The sequence below is a fragment of the Somniosus microcephalus genome, chromosome 10 (assembly GCF_052327205.1).
Source record: "Somniosus microcephalus isolate GS21.2 chromosome 10, FLI_Smic_1.0, whole genome shotgun sequence".
Taxonomy (NCBI): Eukaryota; Metazoa; Chordata; class Chondrichthyes; order Squaliformes; family Somniosidae; genus Somniosus; species Somniosus microcephalus.
In genome coordinates, this window is record NC_140996.1 from 107,507,355 (window position 1) to 107,521,929 (window position 14,575).

General features: G+C 39.8%; 1 protein-coding gene across 1 annotated transcript; it reads left to right on the top strand.

The window, feature by feature from the left end:
- Positions 1–177: 177 nt before the first annotated feature.
- Positions 178–14,281, top strand: mmp13b (matrix metallopeptidase 13b). Its single transcript, XM_085998281.1, has 10 exons — positions 178–270; positions 5,315–5,571; positions 6,398–6,546; positions 7,893–8,018; positions 8,556–8,717; positions 10,525–10,651; positions 11,259–11,392; positions 13,052–13,211; positions 13,304–13,407; positions 14,028–14,281. Exons 1-10 carry the CDS (start codon positions 178–180, stop codon positions 14,126–14,128), a joined length of 1,413 nt encoding a protein of 470 aa, XP_085854407.1. The 3' UTR covers positions 14,129–14,281.
- Positions 14,282–14,575: the final 294 nt, after the last annotated feature.

Genomic DNA, 14,575 nt, shown 5'->3' on the forward strand with positions numbered 1-14,575 from the left:
CACCCTCCTGGGGTTGGGGATCAGTTCTCGCCAGAGATTGGACCCCCCCGGGGTCTGAATCGGACCTACCTGGTCCTGAGGCCTGCTCCCGAGTGCTCCCCACCCAACTGGAAGCCAAGCCTGTCAATCAGGCTGACTTCCGGGCGGGGAACCTGTCAAGGCCAAAAGGTGCACGCCATGGAGTTAAAACTACACAGCATGCGGGGAAACCCGGACTTCCAGGTTGCCCATCCGAAACGCCAACAAGCCGCCTCCCCAACCCTCGCCTATGTAACCCGCCCCTGTTAATATCATTTGATGTAGCAAATCTGGAGGTATCATCCTGTTAAAAAACAGTTCTGATTAAAGGTCATCAACCTGAAATGTTAACTTTGCTTCTCCACAGATGCTACCTGACCTGCTGAGTATTTCCAGCATTTTTGGTTTTTAATTTAGATTTCTAGCACCTGTAGTATTTTAGTTTAGTATTTTACTTTAATTTCTAGACTGAGTGTCCTGGCTGTGTGCCAGCCAGCCCATGATGAATAGGAGAAATCACTGGCTGGCAAGCACCTAAGTGGAAAGCCCCAGCCAGTGACTTACTGTATGATGAAAGGAAAGCAAGTTTATTCTTATTAGTAGAGGAAGATTCATCTATAAATTGTTATTCATTGTTTGTATCAACAGACTGAGTTAGCTAAGGAGTGCCCTGAAGGCACTGAGTGGTGACATTTATGAAGTGTGGGCACAGAATCCATCCAGAGATTGCCAATTAGGCACTAATTGAAACTAATAAATGTATGTATTTTTGGTCTTGTCCTGTGAAATAAACAGTTACTCTATACACTCAGCACAATAAATACAGCAACAAATTATGAAGAAAAATTAACAAGCAACCAAGAATGTTGTCATTATTCATGAATATATGTAGCTTCTCATATCTAATGGAAACGTCAATTTGAATACAGAAATAACAGAAAAATTATCACTCTTGCTATTCTGCAGAGTTTTGTGAGGCCATTTTTCTTGCCAGATTCAAAATGGCCATCACAGCTTTTATGTTTTCTAGAATTTTTGATCCTGTTTTGGGAGAGTGACCTTTGTCTGATGCTTTCTCCACTTTATACTTGTCGTTGAGGACCTGATCTCCTCGCACTGCTGGGTTCCACTCTTAACTACAACACAAATGCACATTACCAGATCTCTGTGTTTATTTGTTTTTATTTATTCGTTAACAGGATGTGGGCATCGCTGGCATGGCTGGCATTTATTTCCCATCCCTAATTGCCCTTGAGAAGGTGGTGGTGAGCCGCCTTCTTGAACTGCTGCTGTCCGTGTGGTGAAGGTACTCCCACAGTGCCGACTTTGTTGTAACGGTTTGGTACAACTGAATGGCTTGCTCGGCTATTTCAGAGGGCAGTTAAGAGTCAACCACATTGCTGTGGATCTGGAGTCACATATAGGCCAGACCAGGTAAGGATGGCAGATTTCCTTCCCTAAAGGGCATTAATGAACCAATTGGGTTTTTCTGACAATCCGGTAGTTTCATGGTCACCATTACTGATACTAGCTTTTTAATTCCAAATGTATTTAATTAACTGAATTTAAATTCTCCCAACTGCCGTGGTGGGATTTGAACTGACATTTGTCTCTGGATTATTAGTCCAGGCCTCTGGATTACTAGTTCAGTAACATAACCACTATGCTACCATTATACACTAGCTACTATAAATGAATAGCACGTTTGTAACCCCACATTTTCAAGTAGTATGGTCAGCCCACTCTAGTCAAGGAAAGCATGTTTATTGTTCACAGGGTACTGCAAAGCATGTTGAGAGGAGGAAAGGATGGTCTGGAGGGATACAGAAGGAGAGGGAAGAGGAAGTGTGGGGAGAAGGGTGGGGAGAAAGCGGAGAGAGGTGGGAAGAAGTGGGGAGGGAGAGGAGAGGGAGTGAAGGAATGGAGAGGGAAGGACAGAGAGACGAGGAAGGGATGAGAAACAGGAAGGCAAGAGGGAGGGGAACGTGAGGGGGAAGAGGTGGAGCAAGGCGAAGGAGTAAGGGAGGGAGGGGAAGAGAGCAGAGGTAGGGAGGGAGAGGAGAGGAAGAAAGAGATGGCTGGGGAGAGGAGAAGAGAGATGGGGAAGTGCATAGTTTTGAGTTATACCACCCTTACTGTGCAAAGTATTTCTGCACCCTTTTTAATTGCAGGAAATGTGGCAATCGTAACTTTTGTGGATCACAGTGACATAAATGTCAAAAAGTATTCGAAGAAAAACCCAACGCACATTGCTTTCTGATGCAATCCGGCATAGAGTCATATGGATTGGCTACAGGAATGTCTGCTCAGGTTCAGGGCCAATTTCTGACATGGATCTTCTGTGTGTGCTGCCAAGAGAATATAGCTGACAACCACAGGGGAACTACAAGCACCAGTGGGACAGCAAGCAAATTGTAAGACATTGTTGAGAGTTGAGGAGATAGCACTCAGTATTTTTGACCCTCAGTCTGTGAAAGGAGTAGGGGTGATAAGTTTGGAGGTATGTCGCCACAGCCAAGCAGGTATCCTTTTAATGTACTCTCATTGTTAGTCTGATTCACTCGAACACATCGTTAATTTGAACTATGCATTGCATAACAGTAGCACAGCACACAATATATCGCTATTTTATCTGTTAATTGGTATTCCATCCTAAAACCATTCTAAAATGCTTCCTTTTCTTCTCCTCTACAACATTTCCAAGCAGAAGCAAGAGCACCTTGTGGCAGCCAGGACTGGACAGCAGATCACACCTTCATGGCTGGATAGTCAGTTTGAGGAATACTTCCATATGGTCACCCTGCACCTTCACTTCTCCAGTGTAAACAGACCTAGTTGCTGCAGTCTTTCCACATAACCCAGGTGCCTAATCCCAGCTATCAATTTTGCTGCCCTTGGTTGCACCCTCGCCAATGCCTAGGAAAACAATTTCAATGCAAAAATAAATGAGCAGCAAGCACAATTTGGGAAGGATTTGTGCCCAGTTTTTTCATTTTCCTTTGTGCACCCATTTAGGATGGGAGCTCTTGTGTAAAGTTTTGAGGGAACTTTCTGTAATTTCTGCAAAACCTATTTAATGAAATGTTTTTTCTATATTTCTGACATTATTATTAATATATATAATTTTTGGATAAATAAAAAATAAAAAAAGACCATTCTGTAGACCTTGATACACCTACATGCCAATGGCCTGGGATAACTACCTCAGCTTGCTCAGATCAGTAGGAAATAGTTCAGCCATCAAGGACAACTGCAGCAAACATCCAAAAATCCAACTGTTACTCAATTCATGTGAGCTGTACAATCCATGACTTTCCCAATGGAAGCAGAAAAAGAGAGAGAAAGAGCTGTCCAGTTCTACAGAAGGTAGGTTTCCCACAGGTGCAAAGAGCAATTGATACAATTCATGTGCCACTCAAAACCCCATAAAACAAAACCCCTCAGTTTTATATATAGGAGAAGCTTTCACTCTATTAATGTGCAGCTACTGTGCGATGCCAATCATCTTATCCAGTACAGCGATGATACCCAGGAAGCTGCCATGATGTTTTCATCATGCGACAATTCACCATGCCAACCCATGGCTCGTGACAACAGCAACAACTTGTATTTATATAGCACCTTTAATGTAGTAAAACGTCCCACAGGAGTATTATAAGACAAAGATTTGACAACAAGCCACATAAGGAGAAATTAGGGCAGATGACCAAAAACTTGGTCAAAGAGGTAGGTTTTAAGGAGCGTCTTAAAGGAGGAAAGAAAGGTAGAGAGGCAGAGAGGCTTAGGCATGGATTTCCAGAGCTTAGGGCACAGGCAACAGAAGGCACAGCCATTCATCCGGACAGTTAATTGGATTAGGGCTATCCCCTGTAATCTTGGTTGATGTCTCCAGTAAGACATCCACAGATAGAAGGGCGTCAACCTATTCAACGAGACCCGTCCCAATACAAGAAATATCATGAAACAAACTATAGGAATTCCTAAATCCAGCTTTAGGTGCCTGGATAAGTTTGGTGTAGCCCTGCAGTACAGCCTGGCGAGAGTCTCAAGAATCATTGTGGCTTGCCACATTCTGCATGTTACTGGAATGAAGAAACACTTGCTGGTTCTGGGAGCTGAAAGTGATGATGATGAGCAGGGGATGGAAAGACTTCCCACCCCACAGGATGAGACATGTGCACAGGAAGGAAAGAACATGGAGCAGGACATGCAGCAGCCAGAGAAAGGAGAACACAACACATAGCCCAGCGCTTTCAATAAATAAAAGTTGACTTACCAAAACGTCACTTCATACCTGCCTACTTCTTAGCACTGCATTTACCTTTTGTGCCAGCCAAATTACGTGTTCATGTTCTTATTCTACTATATCTACGAAGTGCTTCCTGAGTGAGATGAGGTTGAAGGGTAGGCGGATGAAGTGCTTCCTGAGTGAGATGAGGTTGAAGAGTAGGCGGATGTTGGGTGAGGAGAGGTTTGGCTGTTAAAGCCCCCCCACCCAATGTAGTAACCTATAACTCTCACTGTTTAGGCTCACAAACGAAGAATGCCGACATGGCAAAAGTAGCAAGCAGCAACCAGCACCTATGGAACTGTGCCTTGAGAACGGGATTGTGATGTCCCTAGTATAATAAACATAGCCATGGCCCGTATCAATAAATAAATGAAACTAACAAAGGAAAAGATTTCTGCGTCTAATAGTTATAAAATAATTCATTTTCCTGCAAACTCAACATTAATCTTGGTGTGTTGTAATAAGATGAACATTTACAGCGATGGTAAATTTTGCTGACATTGGATAATTTGAACATAGTTTTAAATTGCTTCTTGGTAGATATACTTATAAGCATACCTGAAAGAATTACAAATACTGGATGAGGGAAGGGAAGCATGTCCTTGAATGGACATCCTGGCTTTGCTTAACCAGACATGATGCAGCTGTGGTTTTAGCTCTTACTCACATCTGAATCATCCTATAATTAACGGAACACAGGACCTACAATACTATAAAAGCCACAAGGAGAAAATAAGAGGCAGAAGTTTCTCTTGTAATCTACAGTTGAGAACAGAAAGATGAAGTGCCTTTGGTTCTCAGTTTTGTTTGTTTTAGTTTATGTAACATTTTCTTCTGCTGTTGCACTACTTTCAGAAACAGAGAAAAATGAGGAGGACTGGCGCTTTGCAGAGGTACTGTGTGGAATGCAACTAACAAAAAGCTGTCAAATGCATTTAATCAGATGATTTTTTTTTCTTAACAGGTAAATCAACATTAATAACGCTAACACTTTTTCTCTTGAAGATATATCTGAACCGATATTATAAGCTTGAAGATAATTCACCAGAATTTGCGAAAAAGTTCAGAAACTATGTATCAAAGAACTCTCTATCAGATAAGATTAAGAAAATGCAAGAATTCTTTGGTCTCAGGGTAACTGGTAATCTGGATTCTGCAACTCTGGAAGTAATGGCTAAACCTCGATGTGGAGTCCCTGACATTGGTGAATATAATTACTTTCCAGCAAAGCCTAAATGGGAAAACAATGAAATAACATACAGGTAATATTTTTCACAGTACTTCATAACATCATTTCAGTGGTTGATTGGGCCAAATTTTGTTGGAAAAATAATGGTGTATTAACGACGCATGTTGTTATTAATGCATAAATCGGCCAGCAGTTTCAAGGGATTAAGAGTTGAGCATGAGTTGAGAATCTCCAGAACTCCGCCGTTTGCTTTGCACAAATGACATCTCGCCCTTAGCCTTCCCTGTTATTTTTAAGAACTTGCTGAATTTTCACATTAATTAACCATGAAACACACTGCAGAAAGTTAGGGCTGGTAATTAAGAGTGTAAGTATCCTATTAATGACGTGATAAATGTTATTTCAATGTCAATCAACCTCTCTGTCCCAGAAAGGGAAAAATTTAAACAGTTCAGTCTCATTCATGCAGGTAATAAATTTTAAAATCTCTAAAAAGAACTTAAAATGTTAAAAAGATTACTTTTCCTTTCTGTCTTTTTTTTCCCACTCTCTCTTAATCCAATCTTTCTTTCCCACCTTTGTTTCTCTTTCTGTAGCTGATTTGACTCTAATTCACCCACCTTTTCCGTTGTTCCTCTGTTTCTTTCTCAATCCGTAAATCTCATTGGTTAAGGAGATAGATTGTTGGTCCCACTGTTCATTAAGGTCCCAGATGCCCCGTTGCCCACGCCGTACCATTATTAGCTCGCACTCCCAGCAAGTTACAGAGCAAAACATTTTTGAGCTAAAGGGTGCAGGAAAAGTCTAACTAACGGCGTATGTCACAAGATGCTCTGCTCCAGTAAGATTTGGTCCATTGTATTTATCACAAAATCTTATTTTTATTTTCTTCAATAAAGAATTGTAAACTATACCCCGGATATTTCATCTACTAATGTGGACACAGCGATACGGATGGCTTTGAAGATTTGGAGTGACATCACGCCTTTGAAGTTCACAAGAATCTTTGATGGAGAAGCTGATATCATGATCTCATTTGGGTCTCGAGGTATCAACCGATTAATTTACATTATTGCTGCTTTCAGAATAAGTTTAGGAATCAAGATTTCCTATAATAATTATTTTGTGAATGATATCACAGCAAAAGAACAAGCAAATAATCAGTATAAGAGAAATACTGCAAACACGTATATAAGATCATGGTTTAATGAGTGTTTGATATTGTAGACCGTTCAAAATTTGTAAGAATGGAAGTGCACACACACAGAATAGATCACATAACACCATTCTCAAAATGCATCTCATCATTTTTTGCTGGGATTAAATTTCCCATTTGTTCAAGATTTTTGAAGGAAGAGATTAGATTTCCCAGATGCTTTAGTGGATAGTGCAGACTAAACCATTAGGACCAGTAGGATCCTAGGCTCAATTAGTGGCCAGTGCTAAGAAAGCAGATGTCAGTTATAACATTGTGATTTGCTTCATTGCACCTGGGCTAAGGAGGTGAAAAATAGGAGAAGTATCATCCAGGGGTTCTCATTTCTGCTCAACAACATCTGTTAAAAAGTTGTTGGGGATATCAGCAACTGTTTAGCTACATATGAAGCATAGCTCTGGTGTACTAGAGGACAACTGGTGCTTGTGCAACACAGCAAGAGTTAGTGGGATAGAGTTTAAATTGGGCCGCCCAGTGTAAATGAGGCAGTACTGGCCTGAAAATGGTTTACCGGCCCATTTACGCCAGTGCACTGGCTGCCACCATTCTCAAAGGGGCCTTCCACTGGATGGCCACAGCAGCCCCCTGTTTCAGCTGGAAGGCCCTTTTAATATTCAAATTGAGGTCCGATTGGGGATATTTCAGTTTTGATGGACAACTGGGCAAGCAAGTTCCACTCAATTTTAACCAGGCTGTTCAACAGAAGGGGCAACAAAAAGGTAAGTTTAAAATGATTTCTGTGGGGAGGAGCAGGAATGTTCTTTTGGACTCCACCAGAATATTGTGGACTGCTGCTGCTTCAGGCACCCCCTGCTCTGTAGTCGTCCCTCCTGAGTAGACCTCCAGGCCACCCAATATTGTACCGACCCGGAGCCGGTGAGCTGCCATTATGGTGCCCGCAGCTCACTGGTAGCATGGTAAAGAGGCCCGGCTCCCTCAAAATGGGCCATTGATCGGGCATGTCATTGGCAGGATTGGCCGCCCGGGCGATGCATTCCGCCAGTTGGCCGTCTGAAAGTTAAAATCGACCAGAGTGCTCTTTGTGAGGAGAGAAATTGGTAAAAATGGAAAAATTGTTACTCTGTGTTTATTTACCTTAAATTTGTAATATTTTGCACATAGTCAGCCATTCACAGCTTCTGAATTCACTTTGATGATTCTTCATTCCATTATTTCAGAGCATGGTGACAATTATCCATTTGACGGAGCTGATGGATTACTGGCCCATGCTTTTCAACCTGCAGCAGGCATTGGCGGGGACACTCACTTTGATGAGGATGAAACCTGGACAATGGGATCAAATGGTACAAAGATTGAATAATGTTATTGATATAATCAGTGGAGAAAATGTGAACAAGCTAATAGGATTTAACAGGAACCAATTTACCTAAGTTGTTAGCTGCAATGTTCATTTTGAGTTTTTTCCTACAATATCTTAGGATAAGATTCCATTTTTCTGATGGCCATATACGTACATCCTTAAGAATTACAATTTAGTTTTTTGCCACCTAGAACTATAATTGGATTATAAATGTGTTAAAGCTGTTCACTATGACTTGTATCTAGTTCTGAATATTTGTTCAGTTACATTTGATAATAATAAACTTTGGGAGTGTATGTAAAATGTTTTAAACCTATTGTAAGGTATAAACCATTCATATATACTTGAATATCTGAGAAAAAGGACAGCTTACTTACATGAAATTGAGTTGATACTCCTGTTGCATTCCATGCGATTAATAAATATTTAGATGTTGGTTTATGAGCATTTTAAATATGCATTAGAGGGACATGAGTTGTAACAGATTTTAAATCTGCTGTTTTGTGACTGTTTTATTTAGGGTATAACCTGTTCCTAGTGGCTGCCCATGAATTTGGCCATGCACTGGGACTCGCTCACTCTCGTGATCCTGGGGCTTTGATGTTCCCCACCTATACATACACAAGTTTGAAAAATTTCCGTCTTTCTCAGGACGATGTGACTGGAATTCAGGCTCTGTATGGTAGGTTTAAGTCTCAAATATACACAGAAATATTCCTTCCTTACAATTAGTGACCATACAGATAGTTAAAGAGCTGTTGCACTGTCAATGTAATAACATCATGTGATGTGATTGGATTATAAAAAATGAATTACCGTAAAAAACAGTAATTTATCCAGAATAAACAGGTTGCTGTAAATTAAGATTTTAAAGTTTGCTGGTGTTATGCTTAACTCACTTCTATTGGACCTTTTGATTACATATGGACCTGAAACACACACTGCACGCTTTCAGTGCTTGTACCTTTTATCTCGTGTATTGCTTAAAGAAGGTTAAGGCTCTGAAATTACACTGTGGGACACTAGTGTATAAATACATAACGTGTTCATCTGTAATTTTTCTCTCTTTTCTGCTTTATTGAATAAATAAACATTTTAAACAAATGGGTTAACGGGTCTGCAAAAATAGCAGAGGGCAGAATTTCAGATGACCATGTTAAGTGTTCGTATGTTAGCATCCCACAATGTAATTTCAGGGCCTAAATGAATGTGATCTAGCCTGACTGTTTTAAGAAAGGGTATTTAATTTTATAGTGAACTATAACAAAAGAAGTATTTCCTTTCTGAATGCAGACCAACGAAAGCTATATTCACATATATTTAAAACAGTTGTCATAAGGTAAATAGGGAAGACCGCTTGACCCATCAGCTTAGCTCATCAATTCAGAAAGAAAAATCTAGTTTTCCACATTGCAGCACCAACTATCTAACCCAGAAATATATTCCAAGCGTTGAGTGCTTTTTGTATAAAGAAAAAGTTCCTGACATCAGACCTAAATTCGTTGTCTAGGAGATGGAAAGGGCACAAATCAAGTACATTCCAGTAATAAAAAGGAAGTATATCAAAGGCTCAGCTTTCATGAAGAATGCTCCCTTGACTTACTGTTGTGGCTTACCTTGCAGTATTGATCCAGATTAACTTTTTCTATGCTGTTCTGCCTGTTATGTGCTTCCTTGAGGTCCCTTCTCAATCACTTTCTTTCACAGTGTCTCCAGTCTTCCCTCTTAGCTCAGCCCCTGAGCGATCAGTGGCTAGCTGTTTGTACTGCCTCCAGTGTTTTCCTTTAGTCTAGATAACCAAATTTGGATACAGTAAACCAAAACACTGTACATTATACTTTACTGATTTAACACTATCATTCAGCATTTTATACACTTTGTTAATTGCTGCTCCACATTGACCTAACATATTAAGCACCAAATCTACCGACAGCCGCAGATCTCTTTCAAACTTACCATGAGCTCGTTGTACAACAGTCATAAAGTATGTATGTTGCTCACTTTTTCTTCCAATGTACATTACTTTACATGTATCTATGTTAAATTTCTCTGGTTCTGTCTCATCCATTGAAATATTAGTGGGGTGAATTTCCAAGGGGTTTATCCCGATCATCTGCCGTAACTTCGGTGGAAGAGCTGTGGAAACCCCGGAAAAAGGCATAAATTTTGTTCACACTGTTTTCCTGGATTTCCGTTACTCTCCCGCTGAAGTTACGCAGATGAGCGGGAGAACCCCATAGAAGTTCACCACCTTTATTTCTGCCTATCTCTTTAGGACCCTGGCTGCTCCCTCCAGTATAAATTCCCCTCTAATTTGGTATTATCTGTGAAATTGTTCAATCATTAAAATGCAGTAAATCTTACACAATTAATACACTTTAATTAGACTTGGACTCTCGTGTTAATCTACTTTAGTTGGGGAGTACTAACACTACATTGAACAGTATTTTCTACATTGTTTAGCAATATGTTTGGTTACTTTACATAAGGTTCATCAAATAAGATCCATCCAAACCCCAGACCACCTCCACCAAGAACACCAGAGAAATGTGATCCTCACTTGTCCTTTGATGCAACTGCTGCCCTTCGTGGAGAGATGATATTTTTCAAAGATAGGTATGAACTATATTGAATATCACAGAACAATTTTTATTGATATAGTTTCACATTGAAAATGTTCTTCTAAAAATATTTGGGTACATTTTTGGTAAACATTCCTGTCTTTTTACCATAGAGTGGTAGGTGTGGGTTTTTGTCTGCAGTTCTCCACATGGCAGTTTCCTGCTCTCATCAATGGATGTGATGGTGATTCAAGCCAAAGTGCTTCACCGGATGAGACAATGAAAACCAGTCCAACCTAGCTACTCTGGCACAGGTCCCAGTGAACTTAGCAAGAACTTGCATTTATATAGCACCTTTCATGATCTCAGGATGTCCCAAAGTGCTTTACAGCCAATGAAGTGCTTTTGCAATGTAGTCACTGTTGTAATGTAGGAGTAGTATTCACTCGGGCCTGGAATGAATCATCTACCTACTTTTTTGGCAAGAGAATATTTTAAGGCATGTGATGTACCTAGAAAATTAACTTTTTTGACAAACAGTTTACGAATGTTGTGTTACAGGAATAACTTAGTATAATATGGAGATAGCGGTAAATGCTGAAGATTTAATTCAGCTGTGGGTTACTTCTGATATATTCAAATAAATTCCTGTTATTCATTAGGTTTTTATGGAGGAGACACCCACAAATGCATGAAGCTGAGCTGACTTTAATTAAATCATTCTGGCCAAAGATTCCTGCAAAGATCGATGCTGCGTATGAAAATCTGGAGAGGGATTTTCTTGTTGTTATTAAAGGTTGAGTACTGTTACTTTTCTTTGCTAAAGAACACAGGAGTAGGACGTTAGGATAATACAGTGATGGAAACAGCAATGCTACAGTGAAGTGGGACAGAGTTTTCAAAAATATGGATCAAATTCACATTGCATTCTTAGTCCATATCTTTAGAGATTGAAATTTAAAAATATGCTTTTGAAACTATAATGTCCTTTAGGATTGTGTCTATAGTGACATGCTGTGCTCGGTAGAGTGGACTCAGCTTAATTTGGGAGAGGCAACAAGAGACAGAAAAGTACTTCTCCAGAAGTGGAACTTTTGCAAAAAGAAATCAAAAAGTATCAGTAGAGGCTTGGGAATTTGTTGGCTGTCCAGCATCCAAGCTGAGAAATGGTGACCTCATGAGGAGACATTTAGAGGGAAAGAAAAAAACACCAGTGGATGTGGTGTATTTGGATTTTCAGAAGGCCTTTGATAAAGTCCCACATAAGAGGTTAGTGTGCAGAATTAAAGCACATAGGATTGGGGGTAATATACTGGCATGGATTGAAAATTGGTTAACAGGCAGAAAACAGAGAGTAGGAATAAATGGGTCTTTTTCAGGGTGGCAGGCGGTGACTAGTGGGGTACCGCAGGGATCAGTGCTTGGCCCCCAGCTATTCACAATATATATCAATGATTTGGATGAGGGAACCAAATGTAATAGTTCCAATTTTGCTGATGACACGAAACTAGGTGGGATTGTGAGTTGTGAGGAGGATGCAAAGAGGCTTCAAGGCAATTTAGACAAATTGAGTGAGTGGGCAAATACATGGCAGATGCAATATAACGTGGATAAATGTGAAGTTATCCACTTTGGTAGGAAAAACAGAAAGGCAGAGTATTATTTAAATGGTGATAGATTGGGAAATGTTGATGTACAAAGGGACCTGGGTGTCCTTGTACACCAGTCACTGAAAGCAAACATGCAGGTGCAGCAAGCAGTTAGGAAGGCAAATGGTATGTTGCCCTTCATTGCAAGAGGATTTGAGTACAGGAGCAATGATGTCTTATTACAGTTACAGGGCCTTGGTGAGACCACACCTGGAGTACTGTGTGTAGTTTTGGTCTCCTTACCTAAGAAAGGATATACTTGCCACAGAGGGAGTGCAGCGAAGGTTCACCAGACTGATTCCTGGGATGGCAGGACTGTCGTATGAGGCGAGATTGGGTCGACTAGGCCTGTATTCACTAGAGTTTAGTAGAATGAGAGGGGATCTCATTGAAACGTATAAAATTCTGACAGGGCTAGACAGACTGGATGCAGGGAGGATGTTTCCCCTGGCTGGGGGGTCTAGAATAAGGGATCACAGTCTCAGGATATGGGGTAGGACATTTAGGACTGAGATGAGGAGAAATTTCTTCACTCAGAGGGTGGTGAACCTATGGAATTCACTACCACAGAAGGCTATGGAGGCCAAGTCACTGAATATATTTAAGAAGGAGATAGATAGATTTCTAGATACAAAAGGCATCAAGGGGTATGGGGAGAGAGCTGGAATATGGTATTGAGATAGAGGATCAACCATGATCATATTGAATGGCAGAGCAGGCTCAAAGGGCCAAATGACCCACTCCTGCTCCTATTTTTCTATGTTTACTAATATGCAGATACTAACATAAGTCCTGTAATCCTATAGGAAACAAATACTGGGCCATCAATGGCTATGATGTCATGCCAGGTTATCCAAAGTTTATCCACCAATTCGGTATTCCAAGATCCATCAGGAAAATAGATGCAACTGTTCATATTGGGAAGACTTCAAAGACTTTATTCTTTGCAGGAAACCAGTACTGGAGGTAATAGTTTGTTCCTTATATAAATATTCATGTAAATATTTTAAGTCACTAATGGATCACCATTTACATAAAGTGTGTGTTTCTCCTTTCAGTTATGATGAAACCAAACGGACCATGGATGAAGGTTACCCACGCCAGATAGCGGTCGACTGGCCAGGGATCCCTCGTAGAGTGGATGCAGCATTTGAACATAAAGGTAAATTTAAAAACAAATATTCAGTGAAGTATTGAGATATTCAAAGTATTGATGTACTTGTTTCCATTACAAAAGTAGCTTTTAACTATTCAATGGAAAAGAGCACTTTATTTTGTTAAAAAGGTACTGCACAGAGCTTCTTAATGCTCAGTGAGTTAATATAATGAGTAGGTGAGCCATGCAGATCATGACGGTCCCAGGTCTATACAGAGATACGATCTTAGGTAGTGCAATAGTGGGGTCAATACGATTAAGTTCATTGCCTCTGGTTTAGGGACAGTAAAATCAATCATTGTACCAGTTGCTAGTTGCTCTTTAGCGTCCCCTCCTGGAAGTGTGTGTTTGTGTGTGTATTGTCAAGTGGGGACAGGCTTGGTCTTACATTGAATGCCAAAGATAGGCCCATACACCCAGCAGAGACTATGCAAAGACTACATTTATTTAATCATTTAATTTTATGGCCTTCAGAAAGATGAAAGATCTTCACTTTATCAGTTTGGGATGAACTTTGACTCAGCTCTGGAGTCGAGCTATTCATTTAATTCCTAGTGCTTTGTTTGAACACAAGGGTAAAACTAAGAGCCTGAGCTGAGGGTTATCTTTTATATTCTGTTTTGCAGGATACATTTACTTCTTCCATGGACCAGCTCAGTTCGTATTCAACATCAATGAGCAACGAGTGATTCAAATTTACAGAATCAATCAATGGGTGGGATGTTAGATGCTTGCCTTATCAAGTTGTTAGCCCCTCACCATTAAATGATATAAGACAACTATATCAAAAATGTTTATTTATTGGACCTTAACTAACTAATAAACTATATTAAACAGGTAATAAATAACACGCTTTTCAGCATTGCCTACTTATTCTAAACAATAATATATTGAAGAGTTATTGTAATTATTGTAAACAGATGCACTGTAATTCTAATGTTTTGTATTTGTCATTTCTACTACACTTGTTATTTATTATATTGTTAAGTGACATATTTTGTTTTCAAAATAATTAGTTTTAAATTATTTATATTTGTAATATTTATGCTGTAATACCTGTCTATTTGTGGAAAATCTGTGTTGCTTATGCTTTGAAAGTTATTTAATTTAATATTAAATTATGTCTATATATTTTTGGAGAATATACGGCTAAAATTCCTCTCTTTGCTAACTT